Source organism: Protopterus annectens, chromosome 10.part0, assembly GCF_019279795.1.
Source record: "Protopterus annectens isolate FY-2018-M chromosome 10.part0, PAN1.0, whole genome shotgun sequence".
Lineage (NCBI taxonomy): Eukaryota > Metazoa > Chordata > Ceratodontiformes > Protopteridae > Protopterus > Protopterus annectens.
Genome location: NC_056744.1, coordinates 461,476,263 through 461,499,270, shown reverse-complemented (window position 1 = coordinate 461,499,270; position 23,008 = coordinate 461,476,263). Strand labels below are relative to the sequence as shown.

At 42.6% G+C, this 23,008-nt stretch overlaps 1 protein-coding gene across 1 annotated transcript in view; it reads right to left on the bottom strand.

The window, feature by feature from the left end:
* The window catches only part of CCDC24 (coiled-coil domain containing 24), a 712,711-nt gene that overhangs the window by 125,519 nt on the left and 564,184 nt on the right, over window positions 1–23,008 (bottom strand). The window contains exon 6 of the mRNA XM_044086785.1: window positions 11,590–11,694. Coding sequence (XP_043942720.1) covers window positions 11,590–11,694 — 105 coding nt within the window. The remainder of the gene's footprint in view (window positions 1–11,589; window positions 11,695–23,008) is intronic.

Sequence of the window (23,008 nt, the reverse complement as noted above, 5' to 3'; positions counted from 1 at the left end):
GTTCTAGAAGTCCACGAATGATTCAACAAAAGGCTCTGGGGTGGGGGGAATAAACTAATATATGGTGCTGGTTAATTGATGCAGTGATTCTTAGAACACCACAGTTGCTGTTTTGGAAAATCCTTAAGGATGGTATTTCCCTTAGGTTGTCTTTGGAGTTTATGAGGAATATCATGACACTGTGATAAGAAGCAAAACAATGGTGGAATGACATTTAGCTTAGCACAGTTGGCACTGATGACTATCAGGATGACATCCAGTATATTTCTGTCCCTTGTCTCTGTTTTTACCATCTGTTTAAGGTTAGTCTGTTTATGAAGCCTAATATTTGTTATGCCCAGTTAATAGCTGCAGCATGTTTTTCCCAGGCATCTTTTGGTGAAGAATGTCTTGTTATATTAGAAAAGATTAAAATACTCAGAGTTGTTTTCTTTGGGGTACAAATACTATGAAGAGCTTGTATAGGGATTCAGAAGGTGCATGGAATGTTGACTATCTATTTCAGAACTATGAAGGAAGGAAATACATCTAATTGAACAGAAAGGACTGTACTGTTATGTAAAAGTTAAAGGGCAATGGTAAGCAATCAGGGTATTCTGAAAAGGTATGCAACCATGTGGATCACTCTGTCAAAAAAGTACAGCAAGGCAGAAAGTGGAAACATTAAAACGTATGCTTCATAAACGTATAAAAAATTTAAAATAGTAATGGGAATTAGACAGAATTTATGCTTAATTTATTTATTTATTGCATTTGTTTACCGGGAAAGTATACTGGGCTAGCAGCCCAGTTTTAGCAGATGCCCGAGGGAAATTGCCCCAAGAAAAAGAAGTGACAAATATATAAAATACAAAAGCAGGAAATAGCAATATACAGAATAAACAGTATATATACAATAAATAATGCAATAACAAAGTGTAAAGATATTAACAATACAACAAGAAAATTTTTTGCAGATATATGCTATATAAACGTCCGCGGTGGTGCAGCGGTTACTATTGTTGCCTCACAGCATGAGGTTCTCCTGTTCAATTCTCGGCTGGAGCACCTTCTGTGTGGAGTCTGCATGTCCTCCCTGTGGTCGAGTGATGTAAAAGGCATGCAGGTAGGTGCGTGCATGAATGGGTGTGTCTTCTTTGAAGATTGGGCTTCGGGCTGGCAACATGGCACTGTAAAAATCCACTGCCAATCATTAGTGGACGGGAGTTCCGCTGTGGTGGCCTCTAACCGGGAAAAGCCAAAAGACTTTTTTTTATGCTATATTATTTAGCCTTGCCACTAAACTGAACATACAAATAAAATGAAGTTAGCTAACTGGATAGCCAGTTTGAATGCTATGATAAAACAAAATCCATTGTTTACATTTTGGGATTCCTTGAAACTGTGGCACTCAAAACTTTAATTTCAGCAACACGGTTTACTTAGGGTCTTGCAGACATTTTTTTTCTAAAGAAAATGCAACAATTTCCATCCATCTACAACCCCTTTTTTCAGTTTCTGCTCATGGGATTGGGATGTCACTGAAACAGTGACAATCATCTAGAGTCAAGGGTTACACTGCCGGGTGATTAGCCCTGCCATGGTAGTTCATTCACACCACAGACTCGCATGCACACACACTCACACCTATGGCCAATTTAGAGTGGCCAGTCCGCATGCTGCACATCTATGGAATGTGGAAGGAAAAAGGCACACCCAGAGGAAACCCACACGAACACTGGGAGGACATGCAGACTCATCACAAAAGGTACCTCAGCCAAGAATCAAACCAGGAAAACTCTTGCTGTGAGGTGACAACGCTATCCGCTGCACCACTGTGCCACTCCTTGTACAGTAAAATGTAAAGTGCCATAAATGAAAACAGTGAGACAGTGTGAATGTTAAACGCTTGTGTTAAGAGTGTGATCATAAAATAAAGATGATTATTACTAGTATAACTAGTATACTAGTGCTGTACCATTATTTTTCAGTATGCTTACCTGAAAAAAAAAACAGAGAGAGAGAGATGGTGGGAGGGACAGAAGACATCAGGGAAGGTATGCATCTTTGTAAATGGAAGACTGAAACTGAATAAGGAAGCCACAAAGAAACTGCTAAAGTTTTAGCAGATAAAATTCATTATCAACAAGGGGAAGAGGATGCACAAAGATAAATCCAGAAAATACTGTGATTAAGGAATCTGTACTTGGCTTATTATGAAAGAATGAAGCTCCTAAAAATTAGTCAACAGTATGATCATTAATGCTTATCTTTATGGACTGTGAGATTGCACAGCCTCAGGAAGAGAACATGACCTTGTCATTGACAGAAAACAACTTCAGTGTGTGTGTGTGTGTGTGTGTGTGTGTGTGTGTGTGTGTGTGTGTGTGTGTGTGTGTCTGATTATTTTTAAACAGACCTGCCAGTTGATTGTCAACATTAATACTACTGACTATATGAATAGGTTCCAAAACATATTTATGGGTCATCAGTACCGATTCCATCCAACTCTTGTAGTGTAACAAGGCAGACAGTAGCATCAAATATTTAAAGTATTCAGCAACATTACTCTAGCTCTGAAACAGTATTTCTTTGGAATCTGTTCTAGTAGGTGCTTTGTTTGGAGCTAGTGTCTATACTAGTCAGAGGAGATAAACTTTTAATCCAAAAAGGAAAGAACAGTGCAAATAACATCAATAAACAATCGAAAGCACTGTGAGGAGCGCAAAACACCGGTCAGCCCAGTAATAATCACAAGCGTTTATTTAGAATGTAAAAAGAGCGTTAAACGCCAACTAAAATACAGAGTTTTTCATCTGAACTTCAGACTTCTTCAGACATCAGTTGTACCATTGATGTCTGAAGAAGTCTGAAGTTCAGACGAAAAATGCTGTATTTTAGTTGGCGTTTAACGCTCTTTTTACATTCTAAATAAACGCTTGTGATTATTACTGAAGAGATAAGCTTTGTTACCCTTACTACATGGTTTATATTCCCATGTTTTTTGTACATTTTTACACTTTCTAAATGTTCCAAAGTAACAAGGCTAACAACAATATCACCTAAATGTGGAGTACTCTAAAAAAGACAAGCAAGCCAATGAATATAATACTGTCTATATATCAGATCACTGATGAAGGCCCCCCTCTTGAGGTATTGTTCAAAGTCTGAACACAAAATGCAGACAGAATTAAGGACAGATCGCACGTCATAAAAAACAAAGATACTCATTTAATGAGCAGTAACTTGTTAAAAAAACAATCCCAACAGCCTAGAAAACATCATCAATGCAGAACAATAATAACAACTGTGTTGTTTTCTTACTGCTTTGAAGTGCAAACAGATAATCTGAAGTAGTTGTCTTCATTTGTTCTTCAACCTGTGGGTTATGGATCCATAACGGATCCGACTCAGCTGCATATCCAGCATCTGATCTGAGCTCAAAGCTCCTTCCCTTACCCATAATGCTGCTTCTCCTTCCTCCCTTCAGATTTTGTTTGCTGCCTGCAAAGTCCACATTGTGGTCTGAGCTCTCTGCTTCGTTTTTTGGTGAGTGTTTTTTTTAGAGTTCCCTCTCTCTCCTATATTTTCTCTCCCTACTTTCTATCCTCACCTGCTGATCCATTAGTGGACCTGATAACATCCCGGGTGTGGAAGGAACTGGACCCGGTGGAGCCAATCCCAAAGCACCAGGATAAAGTTCTTAGCCCACCTTCAGACACTGGAACAGGGGTCCCCAGTTGATGCTATGGTGGTGGCAGCTGCCACTAGGAATTAGCTCGCTCAGGAGAGCTCTACGGTTCATCCTCCTGACTGAGAGTCAAGGGCGTTAGACTGATTTGGGAAGTGGATGTATGCTTCAGTGACTTTTTCAGTAAGAGCACTGAATTACATGGCACATGTGATTTGGCTGCAGTGAGACGTAGTGAAGGAGATCACTGAGTCTATCCCAAAGTCCATGTTGGCAGAAGACAAGAAGAAGTTTTTAGCTCGTATGGCCACTCTGAAGTCAGTCACAAACACCTCGAGTCTCCTCTCTCATGCTACTGAGGGAGCCATTAGGGCAGCTGGTATAGGCGTTGTCATCAGGTGACATTTATGGCTCTGGCTCTGTCAGTTCTTGGAACCTTTCAAGACATCATTCACCAACTCCCCGTATGATGGTTCCTCCCTTTTTGGAAAGTCGGTACATGAGACCTTGGTCTAGAGTGAGAAGGAAGCCATCTGGATCCACTTCTCCACCCCTCAAATATCCTTTTCTAGGAATCAGCGAGGGACTAAGAAGATGTGGTTCCAGAAGTCTCAGGCATTTTCCCTAGGGCAGAGGGGGGTACAATAGATGTCACTCTAGAGGCAGAGGGAGTCTGAGAAATTATGGGTCTTGACAACCTTTCTCGGACAGACCCGTGCAACAGCCCTGAAGGGCTGCCCTACTGTCCATCTCTGAAGGCAGTCGGGGGCCGCTTATCGCTACACCTAACAGAGTGGGAGTACATGACAACAGATCATTGGGGGTTGCAGATTATATCCAGAGGTTCTTCAATCCTATTTCTCAAGCCACCTCTACCACCAAAACACCTCCTGGATGTCCCAACTGTGCACATGGAGGATGCAGCACTGGAAATGGCAAAGCTGCTAGAAAAACGGGTCATCCAACACGTCCCCCAAGACCAGTGGATTATTCCAGACTCTTTTTAGTGCCAAAGAAGATGGGGGACCCAAGACCAATTTTGGATCTTTCCATCTTGAACCTGTCAGTGGCCAAGATGAAATTCCGGATGGTCACCCTTCAGTCTCTATACTGCCCTTCCTGCAGGAGAACGACTGGATGTGTTCAACCGACCTCCAAGATGTGTACTATCATATCAAGATGGACAGGTGCTCTCAGAGATTTCTCAGCTTCCAGCTGGGAGCCAATCATTACCAATTCAGAGCACTCCCCTTTGGTCTCACTAAAGCCCCCCAGGGTATTCACCAATGTAATGGCAGTAGTAGTGGCTCACCTGAGACTTCAGGGCATTCAGGTTTTCCCCAACTGGATGATTGGCTCCTCGCTGCCCCTTCCAAGCATCAACTTTGTCAAGCAAGGGGATTCCTTCATTTTACTAGCCCAGAGGTTAGGCATCACCATCAATCTCAGCCAGTCATCTTTGGCCCCAGTTCAGACATTAGACGTCATTGGGGCTCGGTTACATACTATCCAGACAAAAGTCTTCCTCACTCCAGACAGGATACACAGTCTGACAGCTGAAGAAGTACTACGGGTGTTGGAGTCTATGGCAGCCACGATCAATCTCCTACACTTGGCGTGTCTTCACATGCAGATCCTTCAGTGGACTCTTTCCATACAATGGTCTCTGCTAGATCTACCATTGTCTCATCCTGTTTGAATCTCCCGAGAGTGCAGGACCTCTCTTCAGTGGTGGATTCATTCCCCAGACCTGGTCCGGGGATGTCCTTTTCTCCCTTCATTTCCCAAGACCATGGTGACCACGGACACCTCCCAGCTGAGTTGTGGGGGCATTGCTCAGGAAGGACACTCCAAGGCACATGGTCCCCATCTGAGATCAGTTTGCATATGATGATAAAGGCATTGCTTCTCACATTGCAGGCTCTCCATGCCCATCTTCCTTTAGGGACAATTGCTATCCAGACAGATATATCGGTGGTCTGGTACATAAACAGAGTGGAACCAGATCTTAGCCCTTTTGTCGCGAAGCCATGAGAGTGTGGGAATGTGTGATCTCCACCAGCCGGTTTCTGGTGGCAATGCACATTCTGGGATGGTCCAACATTCTTGTGGGCAGGCTCTGCAGATCTATCCTGATGCCTTACGAGTGGTCTCTGAATCCTTCAGTAGCAGAACAGATCTTTCACAAATGGAGCCAGCCTTGCTGCGATCTTTTTGCATCTCCTTCCAAAGCGAAATGCAGTGAGTTCGTCGCTCTGAATCCCCCTCATGGAGAAGCCTCCAGGGACACTCTGACTCCTGCTTGGCCTCCCGGTCTTCTGTATGCTTATCCTCATCTACCCTTAATACCAAAGTTTCTTCAGAAAGCTCGCAGGCTGGGAAGTTTTGTGATCTTCATTACCCCATTCTGGCCTCGCCAAGTCTGGTTTCCCTCTCTGTAGTCTCATTTGGTGGCTCCACCATGGACACTGGATACAGTTCCGGATCTCATTGCTCACCTGTCAGGGACTCTCCCATCCAGACCTGGATAGTCTAAAGCTCACTGCTTGGTTGCTCCAGTTCCCATGATTATCAGGACTCCTGGTTTATCTTCTTCCGTTAAAGGAATTCTGGTGGCGGCTCATAAGTCTTCCACTAGGAAGGTATACTATAGCAAGTGAAAATGTTTTTCTATATGAGCTTCGCAGGGTGCATTGAATCCTTTTACTGCTCAAGTTTCTGCATTGTTAGAATTCTTATCGAGGATCTTTCAACAAGCCTCCAGTTCTTCTACAGTCAAAGTTCATCTGGCCACAATTTCCAGTTTTCATGTGGGGGACAATATCCTTAGCATCCTCCAAGCTTTGCAAGACCTTCTTTAAAGGTATCTTTCTTCTGAGACCCCCAGTGAAGGATCCTACGTCTCTGTGGGATCTTATATTAGTGCTTCAGGCTTTAGTTTCACCCCCCCCCCTTTGAACCTGCAGCTTCAGTGGATCTGCAGTTTCTGTCCTGAAAGACTGCATTCTTTGTTGCCATTACTTCTGCCAGGAGAGTGTCAGAACTTCAAGCACTATTGATCAAGGCCCCTTACATGATTTTTTATAAGGACAATGGGTTTTTGCGCACTAACCCATCTTTTCTTACCAAAGTAGCTTCACAGGCCAGCATTAACCATATGATCAATCTCCCGTTTTTCTTTCCAAATTTTCAAAACAGGGGAGAATATAAATTGCATTTGTTGGATGTCTGTAGACATTTACATTTCTATTTGTGCAGGACAAAAGCTTTTTGTAAATGTTACCAACTTTTCATTTCTTATTCCAAACCCTTTTTAGGGAAACCAGTATCCAAAGTTACTATTGCCTGTTGGATTTCCCAGTGTATTATCCGAGTGTATTCTATCAGGGTTATTTCCCCGCTAGGTTAGGTAAAAGCGCATTCTACCAGATCTATGGCAATTTCAGTGGCTTCTTGGTCCAAAGTTTCACTGGATAATATTTGTTCTGCAGCTACTTGGGTCTCATCTCATATCTTCATCTCACATTATAAATTGGACATTGTATCCAGGAACAGGGCATCCTTTGGTTGCCATACTCCGGAACATCCTTCCATGAGGGCATCCCAGGTGTATAGTAGCTGGGGACTCTGTCCCACAGGCTGAAGAAGAAATGAAGACAACTACTTCAGATAAAGAAGTTATGTACTCACCATAACATTCCATCTGAGTAGCTGTTCATTTGTCTTCAACCACCCCCCATCCTTGTCTGAACTGTTGTGGAACATATATTTATATCTATATCTATATAAATATATATATATATATATATATATATATATATATATATATATATATATATATATATACACACACACACACACATATATATATATATATATATATATAGAGAGAGAGAGAGAGAGATGTTAGACACCCTCGGGATGTCCTTTGTCCTGCTCTTTTCTCAGAAAACTCTTTTTCTGGTAGTGACAAGGTCCTCTTTGGGTTGGGTGCGAGTAATGGATTGGGCAGCAAACTTGATCTGAAGGGAGGAAGGAGATAGGGGCACTATGGGTAAGGGAAGGAGCTTTGAGCTTGGATCAGATACTGGATATGCGGCCGAGTCGGATCCAATATGGATCTGTAACCCACAGGTTGTAGACAAATGAAGAACAACTACTCAGATATAATGTTACGAGTACATAATTTCTTTTTATACATTGTATAACGAAAGTGACATATTGAGATATGCAAGAATGTGTCATCATCATCATCCTCTTTCGGCTTTTCCCATTAGGGGTCACCACAGTGGATCATCTCTTTCCATTTCTTCCTATCCTCTGCATCTTGGTCTGTCACACCAACCGCCTGCATGTCCTCTCTCACCACGTCCATAAACCTTATCTTAGGCCTTCCTCTTTTCCTCTTACCTGGCAGCTCCATCCTTAGCATCTTTTTCCCAATATACCCATCATCCCTCCTCAGCACATGTCCAAACCAATGCAATCTCGTCTCTTTTGCTTTGTCTCCAAACTGTCCAACATGAGCTGACCCTCTAATATACTGATTCCTAATCCTATCCATCCTAGTCACACCGAGTGCAAATCTTAACATCTTTAACTCTGCCACATCCAGTTCTGACTCCTGCCTTTTTGTCAATGCCACTGTCTCCAACCCATATAACATAGCTGGTCTCACTACCCTCTTGCAGACCTTCCCTTTCACTCTTACTGGTACCAGTCTGTCACAAATCACTCCTGACACTCTTCTCCACCCATTCCACCCTGCCTGTACTCTCTTCTTCACCTCTCTTCCACATTCACCATTACTCTGAACTGTTGATCCTAAGTACTTAAACTCGTCCACCTTTACCAACTCTACTCCCTGCATCCTCACCATTCCTCTACCCTCCCTCTCATTTACACACATATATTCTGTCTTAGCCCTGCTGACCTTCATTCCTCTGCTCTCTAGAGCATATCTCCACCTCTCCAGAGTCTCCTCAACCTGATTCCTACTCTCACTACAAATCACAATGTCATCTGCAAACATCATAGTCCACGGGGCCTCCTGTCTGATCTCATCTGTCAACCTGTCCATCACCACTGCAAATAAGAAAGGACTCAGAGCTGATCCTTGATGTATTCCCACCTCCACCTTAAACGGATCTGTCACTCCCACTGCAGTCCTCACCACTGTCACACTACCCTCGTACATATCCTGTACCACTCTTACATACTTCTCTGCCACTCCCGACTTCCTCATACAATACCACAACTCTACTCTAGGCACCCTGTCATATGCTTTCTCCAAGTCTACAAAGACACAATGCAACTCCTTCTGACCTTCTCTGTATTTCTCCAATAACACTCTCAGAGCAAACATTGCATCTGTAGTGCTCTTTCCTGACATGAAGCCATACTGCTGATCACTAATCATCACCTCCCTTCTTAACCTAGCTTCTACTACTCTTTCCCATAACTTCAAGCTGTGACTGATCAGTTTTATCCCTCTGTAGTTACTGCAGCTCTGCACATCACCCTTATTCTTAAAGATAGGTACCAAAACACTTTTTCTCCACTCCTCAGGCATCCTCTGACTTTCCAAAGTTTCATTAAACAATCTAGTTAGAAATTCCACTGCCATTTCTCCTCAGCACCTCCATGCTTTCATTGGTATGTCATCTGGGTCAACAGCCTTTCCATTCTTCATCCTCTTCATAGCTGCCCTTACGTCCTCCTTGCTAATCTGTTTCACTTCCTGAATCACTATCCCCACATCATCCAACCTTCTCTCTCTCTCTCATTCTCTTCATTCATCAGCCTCTCAAAATACTCTTTCCATCTACTCAACACACTTTCCCTCACTATACTTTATCACCCTTACTTGCTGCACATCTTTCCCAGCTCTGTCCCTCTGTCTAGCTAATCGGTACAGGTCCTTTTCTCCCTCTTTAGTTTCCAATCTCTCATACAACTCCCCATATGCCTTATCCTTAGCTTTCGCCACCTCTCTCTTTGCCATGCGCCTCATCTCCTTATAGTCATGTCTACTTTCTTCATCTCTTTGACAATCCCACTTCTTCTTCGCCAGCCTCTTCCTCTGTATACTCTCCTGTACTTCCTAATTCCACCACCAGGTCTCCTTGTCCTTCTTCCTCTGTCCAGATGTCACACCAAGCACCTTTCTGGCAGTCACCCTTACTAGTTCTGCTGTAGTTACCCAGCTATTCGGTAACTCTCCACTGCCTCCCAGTGCCTGTCTTAACTCTTCCCTAAACTCCACTTCACAATCACCCTTTTTTAACTTCCACCATTTAATCCTTGGCACAGCTTTCACACTCCTCCTCCTCTTCTTGATCACCAACGTCATTCTACAGACCACCATTCTATGCTGCTTAACTACACTTTCCCCTGCCACCACTTTACAGTCTCCAATCTTCTTCAGACTGGCCCTCCTACATAGGATAAAATCCACCTGTGTGCATCTTCCTCCACTCTTGTATGTCACCCTATGCTCCTCCCTCTTCTTAAAATATGTATTCACCACAGCCATGTCCATCCTTTTCGCAAAATCCACAATCATCTGACCTTCTGCATTCTTCTCCTTAACACCATACCTACCCATCACTTCCTCATCCCCTCTGTTCACTTCACCCACATGCCCATTAAAGTCCGCTCCAATCACTAATCTCTCACCCTTGGGTACGCTCACCATAACTTCATCCACCTCGCTCCAAAATTTCTCTTTCTCATCCATCGCACACCCAACTTGTGGAGCATATGCACTAACAACATTCATCATTACACCATCAATTTCGAGCTTCGTAAACATCACTCTGTCAGACACTCTCTTCACGTCTAAAACACTCTTGGCATATTGTTCCTTTAGTATAACCCCTACCCCATTTCTCCTGCCATCCACACCATGATAAAACAATTTGAACCCATTTCCTAAACACCTGACCTTACTTCCCTTCTATCTGGTCTCTTGCACACACAATATATCAACCCTCCTTCTCTCCATCATATCAGATAGCTCTCTTCCTATACCAGTCATACTGCCAACATTCAAAGTTCCTACCCTCACTCCTAACCTTCCTCCTCTCTTCCTGCCTTCGGGCATGCCTTCGTCCTGCTCTTCGCCTTCGGCCAACAGTAGCCCAATTTCCACCAGCACCCTGTTGGCTAACAGTACTGGTGGCGGTCGTTGTTAACCCAGCCCTCGACCAATCCGGTATGCAATTATGAAAAGTTCTCCACATCAGTAATTTTTGGCAGAGGTTTTACGCTGGATGCCCTTCCTGACGCAACCCTCCCCATTTATCCGGGCTTGGGACCGGCACAAAGAAATGCACTGGCTTGTGCATCCCCAGTGGCTGGGTTATATGCAAGAATGTGTAAAGATACTAAAAATGAGGGGTCATTGTGTATGACAACTCACCTGTTATTGTGGGTAGCAAATCTATTATTCCCTTCAAGGTATGGTGAAGAGACACTGAAAGGTCTAAGGATGACAGCAGCAGCTAGAAAGATTTATAGTGGAAAGTCTACTACAGCTCTTCTTTCAAATAAGGATTCTGTATTTCTAATGATTAACAAACTGGACACAGCAATATTCATGTTTGCATATAAAATACTGATGACAATTGCAACCATCAAAAGAACAGAGAATTCTCAAATGTAATTACACTAATGAAGAGAGATCATCACCTATGATGTGACAACACATTTACTGGTTTTTACACTGTACTTTAAAAGACCCAATAATTATGCTAATGTCCTGTGACTAAGCTCCGTCACAAACACCACAAAGTAAACAGATGACCAAACAGCAGTGAAACATAGCTAAATAAATAAATGAATTAATTAAATTAATTATATAATTTTTGAAAGCTCTAAATGCAGTTCAGTTAATGACCAGTAGACGTAATACTCACTGCAGGTGGATCACTGCTTCATTGATGTCCAGCAGGTTGAGTTTATCCGCGATAGTTTCCATATAGTCTCCTAAACTTGAGCTGCTTGAAAGGGATGATACAGGCCTGAAAGCAAAGAAAATAAATGTAAAACATATTGCAAGCAATACCCCAATCTCTGAATCTAGGTGACTGTGACCTAGACCCTGCACTGAAGATTTTGGCCAGTACCCACCAGTTCTGTTACAATATTGCACAACAAGGTACGCTTCTTTAAAACATGAGTTAGACAAAACAGTGGAGTTAAGCGGTCACCTCTCCAACACTAATTTTCCCAAGAGTCCAACACTATGCAGTTCCACTTGTGACATTATCAGATTATTAAGACTAACCAACTCATTGAAACGCTATATCTGATGCAAGATGGCTTTGGTACAAATAATACTACAAAGAAGGTAAGAATGCCTTACCATCAATGTCATACTATAATGGTGTTCTACCACTGATTTAAGCCAAATGAATATAATATTAGTGCAGATTTTTTCTTGTAAAATGCAACACATGGCCATTGGAATATCTTATTAGTTATTGCCATTCTATGCCTATAAGTTTTACTTAAAAATCAAGTTCAATTTACTTAAGTAACAAAACAGAAGAAGATAGAAACAAAAAAAAATTTAATGCAGCACATTTTCTGATATTTTGCACAGCTACCATCATTCAGGCCAAGTATCTGGGTATAATGAGGGGTGATGCCACTATCTAGTATAAGTAAGACATAGTTGGCACATACACAGAAATTGTACTCACACTTTTACATGTAAAACACCATTTGGTGTTTTATTCTTTGATATCTTCTAATTCGAACGCTTGATGTTCAAGCATTTTGATCTCAGCCACCTGTAAATATATTGTTGTGAACTACAGACAAACCAAAACCTTAATCACAATCTTCTTCCTATGTTTTATATGAACCAAATTACTAAATCTGCTGTTAAGAACATAACAGCTACTAATCTAAGGCAGCATTGACACAATAGTATAAGAGTTCCTGATGTGAGATTATTATGACCTGATTGGCACAAAGCTACTGTCAAATAATAAGTCTGGGATTCCTGTTTAAAACATGTTTTAGTGTATGACTGCTGTTTTCTGCGGTTTAAAACATTTTTAGTGTCTCACTGCTGTTTTTCTGCTGTTTAAAACATTTTTAGTGTTCCCCACCTAAATTAGTGTAGCTAGTAGCTGTAGCATAGTCCAGATATAGGTTTGCTGCATCTGGGTCTGTTCGTAGTGGCTGTTGTATTCTAAGCATATTTTCCAAGCCATCTTTGTCTGGAAGGGGCACTTCTGCACACTTGTGAGAGAAATGTGCTGATTGGAACCTGTCTGGTGAAAGGTGATTGGTCAAGAGCTTGGAGTAAGTACCCTTTCTTGGTTCTTTTGAGTTTTTTAAAAGTTCTGTTAAGATTTTAGCTTCTGGTATTTAAGCCCCATGTTTGATTAGGTTTCTGCATGTCTTCACATCACCCAGCACCACGCATTGCTGCACAATATTGTGCGCCATAGCCAGACAGATAATTTCAAAATTTTTTCCCTTAGACACAGCTGTAGTACATTTGAGCAGTCCTCATCTTTACTACATCTCTTTTCTAAGAAGTATTGCTAGTCAGCTGTGACCTATTAAACCACCAGCCAAAACCCAGTCAGAAATAAAGCTGTTTTAAGTGTATTTTTTACTGTTTGTAGTCGTTTAAAGCTGTTTGAAGTGTATTTTTTAGTGTTTTTGCCTTATCTTTTAAAAAAATGTTTCCTTGTTTCCCATCTTTCTAAGCTAGTATAGTCCAGTTTTCAGGCTAGTGCTAAATTCAGGGTTGTGTTACAAGTTTCTGAGTTGCCCATATCTTACTTGGATAGAAGGAGGTTTCTCTGTTCACCTGTGAGAGAGAGAGCTTTGAGAAGCCATCTGTCCCTGGAGGAGTGGTTCCAGCCCAGAAGTTAGTAGTTTATAGGCCATTTTGGGCTAATTTCTATCGCTTTCATTTCCCTGCTGTAAAAACCACGTTTGCACGGTTTTGCACATCCGGGCAGCGCCGGTTAGCTAGGGCTAAATTATTCCCGGCTCCACCAAGTCTCTTCAATTTTTCCCTTGAAAGTAGTTTAACTCTCAGCCTCAGCACTTAAAAAGCATCCTACAGTCCAGCACTTGCTCAGACCTAATAGCAAGCACTAATATACCCCAACACTTGATTGCCCAGTAGGGCAAGGCTCATTATTCACCCCTTACCAACCAAGCGATTAAGCAGCCCACCCTACTATTCAGGCATGACCAAAGGGCAATTTCAGGTATACTCTCCAGTTCAGCTGGTGAACCTGGGTATCCTGAGGCAATGTTACAACTGCCTCATGTACACAGACAACCCTCTCCTCCTACCCCAAAACATTAACATATGCGAGAGATGCAATTATATAGCTAAACTGGAAGCTAAGCTCTCTCCACCCAAGACTGGAACAGGCAGTCATGAGGAGAAGGTTAACACTTGCACTACACCTCCAGCCTCACACAGACATACTAAACCAGCACTTGCAAAAAATACACATAAATACATGAAATCATACTTAGAGGCTCTATGCATCAGAGACCTCCAAAGCAGACACCAAAAAAACCTACACCTCCCATCACAAACCAGACAACGCATAAAACACAAAATCAGTATGCCGCACAATCACAGTCCTTAAGGCGAAATAACATACCTAACACACTAGTAATAGGCAACTCTATAGTCAGTCAGGCACACTGACGTCCCACTCACTAGGCTGCACAAGGAGAAGGTTACTGTTAGCTGCCTGTCGGGAGCCAGAATCCACCACATAACACAAGCGCGCAGGTCACTCCAGAACAAGTAGAAATATGACTGTCATTGTTCATGCTGGTGTAAATGACCTGAGACGTACCTCCCTGGACTACATAAAAAGAGACATAGAAGAGCTCTCTGATCATGTAGCCCAGGCAGGTATGACCCTGACCCTGAGTAGCATCCTGCCCTCACCAAGAATGATACCGCAGTATAAAGAAAAAATTATCAATTTTAACAATTGGCTATGCTTCTGGTGTCATTCAAAGGGGATCCAGTGTCTGTCAGCCTGGGACGACATGCTCAACAACCCTCGTTGCTTCGCAAGAGATGGCTTGCACCTGTCACCTCTAGGCTTTCGAATACTGGCCATGGCTCTTGCTGCCCCCATAGTGCATATGTTAGGCAAAGCTCAAAAGTCAAACCCACCTCTGTAAACAGCACAAACAAAAAAATGAGGGTTATGCTACTCACCGCCAGGCATTTAAATCTCAAAATGCATGTGTTCGAAGCACTCCTCAGTATGGAGAACTTCGACATCTGTGCAGTAACTGAAACCTGGTTCAAGGCTCCATAGAGCACCCCAGCACTACCGGGCTACAACTCATACCACACATTTTGGCCACAGTACTTGGACCGAAACACAAAAGGAGGGGGTGTATCCATATTTATCAAGGATACCTAGACCTCCAGGTTAGTGGCGCAGCTTGATACCTGTGAGATCATCCATGTGCAACTAACATCGGGCAAATCTGCAATGCAAATTGTGGCCTGCTACAGATCTCCCTCCATAACCCAAGTCCACCACTCCACCTTTCTGGAGACACTGGAAAACATGAAGGTCCTACCGAACACCTTGATATTGGGTGATTTCAATTACCCTACCGTTAACTGGGAAAACTACTCAAGTACAAACTCCCAGGTCCAGCGCTTCCTGGAATTTATCAACTCAAATGCCCTGGATCAGCTGGTAAACTCCCCTACCAGAGGTGAAAACATATTGGACCTGGTCATCACCAACATGGGCGACCAGTGTTCCGCACCAGAGGTCAACACATCACTGGTTAGATCAGACCATAAACTAATCACGCTGGATGTCCACACCACACCACCACCCCCAACCAAGGAAACCACAGTGAAAAACTTTTCTATAGAAAACTTCACCTTACTTAAGACAGAGGTGGTAAGTTTCATAGCCTCCACTCTAAAGGATAACAGTGTCCAAGATGCAGGAACCTTTACAAATACACTCTATGAGCACCTACAAGGATGCATGGTTCGTGCCATCCCTAGCAAAACCAAGACTCACACCCCTAAGAGAAAGAAACCAGTCTGGTGGACCACAGCCATAAACAGGCTATACAAAAGAAGGAGGAAACTAGTTCAGAAAAAAAGCAAATCCCAAGAAGGAAAGACATCCCTGATCAGTAACAGTAAGAAATTAAGTTCCCTCATAAAATCATCCAAGGCTAACTTCAAAAGAAAAATAGCCAAGGATTCAAAAGATAATCACAAAGCTTTCTTTAGCTATTTCAAGAATCTAAGTGGCAACTCGCAGATATGCTCTGAGCTAGTGCAAAATAGCACAAAATACACTGAACCTACTGATATTGCCAACATCCTGGCAGATAGATTCAGTGCAAACTTCACCCCCTCTCACTCCCAAAAGGGTCCACAACAATACCGGAAAAGTGTAGTGTCCTGGAAATCATAGACGCACAGGTGAAAACAGCAATTTCAAAAGCTAAAACCACAGTGTCAATGGGGCCAGATGGTGTGCCAGGCTGCGTCTTGCATGAACTACAGAACAAACTAACCCCCCCTAACACGCTGTTCAACCTCAGCCTCTCCACAGGCTACGTGCCCATAGAATGGTGCACAGCAATGGTTATTCCGCTCCACAAAGGAGGGGCCACATCTGACCCTGGTAACTATCGCCCCATAAGCCTGACTAGCCTGGTCTGCAAGGCTATGGAGCGCAACATCATGGAACTCATTAACAAAGACAATGGGAACCTCCAAACACTTGACCTGACCTAGTTCGGCTTTGTTAAGGGAAGATCATGCCTACTAAACCTGGTTGACTTCTTTGAGACACTCACCAAAGCTATAGATGAGGGGAAGGTGGTTCCTACCTTGACCTCGCCAAGTCTTTTGACACCATTCCCCACTCTGGATTTATAGAAAAACTCACCAGCCTGAACATAAACCCCTACGTCATGAGATCGGTTGCCAAATGGCTTACAGACAGAACTCACACGGTAAGAATAGCGGGTTCCAGGTCCGATTCTAAACCAGTCACAAGTGGTGTCCCACAAGGCTCGGTCCGGGGACCCCTACTGTTCAGCATATACTTCTTAGAAGTACAGGCAAACACAGGAGGACTATGACTAACCAAGTTCGCGGATGACTGCAAACTGGGAGCCATAACTGACTCTCCGGCTCACACGGACATTCTCTAAAAGGGCCTTACTGAGATGGACACCCGGTGTCAAAGTTATGGTCTCAAGCTAAATGCCAAAAAATGCATAGTCATCCCATTTGGGAAAAACAAAACACCCATGAATTACCACATGGGTGGCAGCTCCCTTAATACAGAAAAGGTAATAAGAGATCTGGGGACCCAGGTAGATAGTAATCTTTCCTTTGACAATCATATTGCCAAAGTAGTTAGGAAATCCTTCTATGTAGCCCATGTAATTACTAAAGGGTTCACATCTAGAAAGAAAGAGGTTATAGTGCCCCTCTACTCATCACTCATCAGACACATCATAGAGTACAATGCCCCATTTGGGATGTAGCTCACAAGACACTTCCAGCAGCTGGAAAGACCACAAAAGTACCTCACCAAGAGGATTACTGGCCTCAAACATATGTCCTATGCAGCCCAACTGGAAAAACTCCGGCTGTACTCACTGGCATATTGCTTACTCAGAGGTGATCACTGCCTGACTTACAAAGGCATGTCCAACTCAGAATTGATGGACATGCTCTACCTAAAGAAATCCAAGTCACTGTGAGCCACTCTAGTGAGCTAAACCTCACCACAACAATAAATAGAACATGCTGGAGGGATAGATTCCTGTCACAGAGACTCCCCATGCTTTGGAACAAAATTCCTAAATACATTAGGCAGAGTCCCTCACTAACTCTTCAAGAGAAATCTTGACAAGTGGATGTGTAACAGAAAATACACCCCTGGGACCACTCACTTCATTGGCTCTTCTTGACAGAGGCTCAGTTAATTAATCAATGGGGCGGCGAAAGCTGACACACTCTGGCTAGGCTTATAAATGCCCTGGGCAGATAGCCTAGTACCTACCTATGAACCTAAATACCCATTTAAAGAGCACTCTCTAGATCAGTCCTGAAAGTACCCCCTTTGTCATAACAGTTCTTCAAACCTAGCATTATGGACAGTTGGATTACCCTTGTTTCTCCTGCCAGTCTTGTTGACTTCGGTCTCCTGAGGCAGTGTAGTAACTGCCTCATGTACACTGGCAATCCTCTACTAACAACTCAGTCTAGTACAGATAGTCAGAGATGTATCTATACCAAAAATCTTGAATCCCTGCTCTCTCTCACTCAAAACAGTAACACTGAAGAGATTGTCAACTCACCCACCGCTACTCATGCACATAGTACCACTACTCATACACATACTACACATCCAACACATTATTCAACATATGCAGAGGTTCTCTCTAAAAACTTACCAAAACACCAGAGACCTCCAAAACAAAAGACTGCTACAACTTGCACAGTTCCTACAGCACCCAAGATACACAGCAACACCAGTGTCTCACCTACCAAACCCTTAAGGCGTAACACTCAAAAATCAAATTTTCTTGTCATTGAAGACTCCATAGTGAGACCACAGATGTCCAACTCACCAGGTTAGATAAGGAGAAAGTCACAGTCAGCTGTCTGTCCAGTGCCAGGACTCATCGGATCACACATGCAATCAGGTGTCTTGGCAACAAATACCATTATGACTCTATCATAGCTCATGTTGGAGTGAATGACCTGAGATGTACCACACTGGACTATACAAAGAGAGAAAAGATTGAACTCTCCGAGTATGGGTCCCAGGCAAGTACGTCCATAGCTTTGAGCAGCATATTACCTTCACCTAGAACAATGCCACAGTATAAACAAAAAATGATTGAGTTCAATAATTGGCTTAGTTTTTGGTGTCATTCAAAGGGGATCCAGTTTCTGTTGTCTTGAGATGGCATGGTCGACAAACCTCACTGCTTTGCCAGAGACTGTTTGCTCCTGGCACCACTAGACTTCTAGCTGCTGATAAAGGCTTTTGTCTCCCCCATAGTGCCTTTTTAGGCAAGGTCTCAAAAACAAAATTGCTGATGTGAAAATTGCCAACCATAACAAAATAAGTGTCATTCTGCCAAATGCTAGGAGCTTAAACTACAAGCTGCACACCCTGGAAGCACTTCTATCACTGGAGGCTGTAGATGTCGATGCAATCACAGAAACCTGGTTCAAGGCCTCAGACAGTAACCCAGCCATGCAAGGCTACATTGCCTTCCACACCTTCAGACAGCAAAATTAACATGTGAGAAACAAAGGAGGCGGTGTTTCTACTTATATTAGAGATAAATTCATCCACACACTAGTTAGACTGGACAACTCCATGGAGTTATTCCATGTTTAGATTACTCTGGGTAGGACCCTCATTCCAGTCATAGTCTGGTACAGATCCCTCTCCATGGATCATGATGTGCACAAGGGATACTTGACCAAACTGTAGTTAATCCAAATATTGCCAAACACTCTGGTCATGAGGGATTTCAATTATCCCACCATCAACTGGGAAACCTACTCTAGCCTTAACTCACTAGTGCAAAAGTTCCTTGACTTTATTAACTCAAATGCCCTGCACCAAATTTTTCAAACACCAACAAGAGGAACAAACATACTAGATCTAGTCCTCACCAACATGACAAACAGATGCACCACCACAACTGTCGGACCCTCATTAGTTAAATGTGACCACAAGTCAGTCACCTTCGAAGTGGCACTAATACCAGAACTCACAAAGGGAGTAGCCAGACTAAAAAACGTCATCAAAGCAAACTATACAAGCCTAGGGGAAAGGTATAAATGCATTCCAAGCCCCACTCCCAGCTGCAGGTGGTAACTAAACCAAAGTTTACAGTAAAGCCATGTACAATCACTTGTGTAAATGTATAAACTTGGCTGTTCCAGAGAGAATCAAAGCTAAAGCCCCAAGTAAAAAAAAAAAAAAAAAACCACCCTGGTTGACATCCAGCAACAACAGAATTTACAACAAATGCAAAAAGTTGCTGTCTAAGAAAACTAAGGCAAGGCCCCAACAATAGAAAAGCACCCTCTTCAGCCTCAACAGGTAAATAAGACAACATGTCAAATTCTCTAAGGGTAACTTTGAGAAAAACTTAGCAATCACAGCCAAGGATAATCATAAGGACTTTACAACTATGTACATAGCTTGAAAAGTAGGACCCAAGCATGTGCCAAACTAGTGACTAACTGTATCACACACACTGATCCTGCAGAGATAGCAAACCTGCTATCAAACAGATTTGGTGACAATATCACTCCCTTATCCCCTCCAAACTTATCACAAACCTTGCCCCCAACTTCCACTCACACTACATATCAGAGGAGCAAGTCATTAAAGCCTTGCCTAAAGCAAAAAACACAGCATCTATGGGACCAGACAGCATCCCAGGCTGTCTTCTAAACAAACTAAAACATGAACTAGCATCACCATTAAGTACCCAATTCAATCACAGCCTAACAAATGGCTTTGTTTTCGTGGAATGGAGAACAGCAACAGTTATTCCCCTCCACAAAGGTGGCTTAGCAACAGACCCTGGAAATTATAGACCCATAAGTCTGACCAGCCTCATCTGTAAAGCCATGAAAAATATCATCATGGACCTCATAAATAAAGACATAGGCAACCTTCAAACCCTGGATCCGATCCAATTTGGCTTCATCAGGGGCAGATCCTACCTGTTAAACCTGGTGGATTTCTTTGAAAATCTGACCAGAGACATTGCCAAGGGCAAATCTGTGCAAACAGCATACCTCGACTTGGCAAAGGCCTTTGACACAATCCCTTTCTCAAGCATTACCAATGAACTTAGCAAACAGAATGTAAACCCCTTTGTTGAAGATGGATTGCCAACTGGCTCACAAACTGGTCACATACTATCAAAGTGGGGGACTCCACATCAACCAGCAGACCTGTCACCTGTGGGGTGCCACAAGGGTCATTGCTGGGTCCCCTGCTGTTTGGTATATACTTCTGAAAAGTTCAGGCCAAAACAAAGGGGTTGCGGCTGACCAAGTTTGCGAATGACTGCAAATTGGGTGCAATTACTGAATCCCCAAATGTTGTCAGTATACTTTAGGAGGGTCTTATGCAGACCAATACCTGATATCTTAGTCAAGGTCTCAAACTGAATGCAAAGAAATCCATAATCATTCCCTTTTGGTAAAAACAGCGTCCCTTCACAACAATATCCTATATACCTATGAAGTGGTAAGAGATCTGGCATCACAAGAAGACTGCAACCTTAACTTTGACCACCATGTGTCTACTGCAGTAAGGAAGGCATTCTACGTAGCACACTTGATTAGCAAAGGCATCACCTCTAGAGCCATGGAGGTTACTCCTCTATACTCATCACTAATCAGGCCCATAATTGAGTATAATGCCCCTTTCGACATGTACAGTACAAAGCACCTGCAGCAGTTGGAGAGGCCTCACAGGTTTCTAAGAAGATCAAGGGGCTCCAGCACATGCCTTACACAGACCGACTAAAGTCCCTGTCACTATACTCAGTATCACATAGACTTCTTAGGGGAGACGTCTGCCTGGCTTACAGAGCAATCTCTGACCAAAATCTAATGAATTTGCTGCACATTCATAAATCAAATGGGACTAGAGCTACCCATTCCAGGGAACTAAATATGGCCTGTGACTTGAATAGGACATGCTGGAGGGACAGATTTGTCTCCCAGTAACTGCTGCATCTTTGGAATAGGCTGGCAATTCACGTGAACGAGTGGATGGGGCACCATAAATTCTTACCGGAGATAGCACCCACAACCCTTCTGGACATGGGCAGTCATTAATAAATACAATCTTGGTTATTGAATAAAGTATCAATGGTATTCCATTGGGATGAAATGGTGAGGCTTGAAATGACCTCTGGGTTGATAGCCTAGTAACCAGCTATGATTCAACTGTATTCAAAATTATTTACATGCTGTTGAAAAGGAATATTAAAATAAGTTGTTTGTTAGTACCATAGACATAGTGAAGTCTTATAAGGCAGTGAAAGTGCTAAAAGAAATGTAAAAATAAAATGATTAAAAGATATGTTGAGAATTAACAAAAAATGTTAAATTTAGACTAGACATAGAGGCAGTGTGTACGATACCATACATTTCTCAGTATATAATCTAATGTCGAAATATAAACTTATCCTCAGAAGCAAAACTATTCAGAATACCACTAATCTTAAAAATCACTGAGATCCTTGACTGGTCTCACATACTTGCTATAAAAGACCCCACTGAAGAAGCTAACAACCTTACCCATACCCTACTGCAATTACAAAACAAATTATTTCCCTTAGTACAAAGACACTTTGAACTCATAAACAGGACTGAGTATCTAAACAACTAAAACGCCTCCTCAAATTACATGATGAAACATGGAACAATTGGAAATGCAACCCCTCCACAAATTCCTGAGCCAAATATACCTTAGTACACAACCTAGTCAAGCAATCCTTATGCAGACACAAAAACTACCACTACCAAAACAAACAAATCTCACTTTTTGCCAAACCAAATAAATTCTGGAGAGAAATCAACCTGCTGACTGTTGGAAAAATCCAACACAACTCCACTCCCCTGAACCCCTCTAACACCGCCACAAACAAGCTGTCATGCACTGACTTCCTGAAAGAGTTAAGCAGCCTGCCTCACATCAGCAACACAAACCGATCACCCCCACCACCACCCTCTACCTCCCTTACATTGCAGTATTCCACTAAAAAAAAATTTGAACCAGAGACAGAAAATGACTAAATTCAAATAGTTACTAGCTCAGGTTTATATAATCCATCCCCTTGTTACATTCATTTTGTAAGGACTACATCTTCTACCCTTCCACTCACATATACCACACCTCTGCTTTTATAACATTATGCCTCAGATATGGAAAACCGCTACAGTTACTCCAGTTCCAGAGCTACCCAAGCCAACTACTGCTTTGCAATACTACCTTCTTGCAATACTTCCCACTTCAGGTAAAATACTACAGAAATTATCTACAACCAAATTACTGCTTATTTACATCTATCCAGGAAGCAACATGGACTCTGGTCTGAACACAGCACCATAAAACTTCTCTGCTCCCTCACAGATGATATCCTATCCACCATGGACAAAAGCAGCTTGACAGAAGCTGCCCTCATTAACCTCAAAAAAAACTTTGATCTTATTGACCACCACTTAGTATATCACAAACTAACTTTAAAAGATATTAGTAATGATGCAAA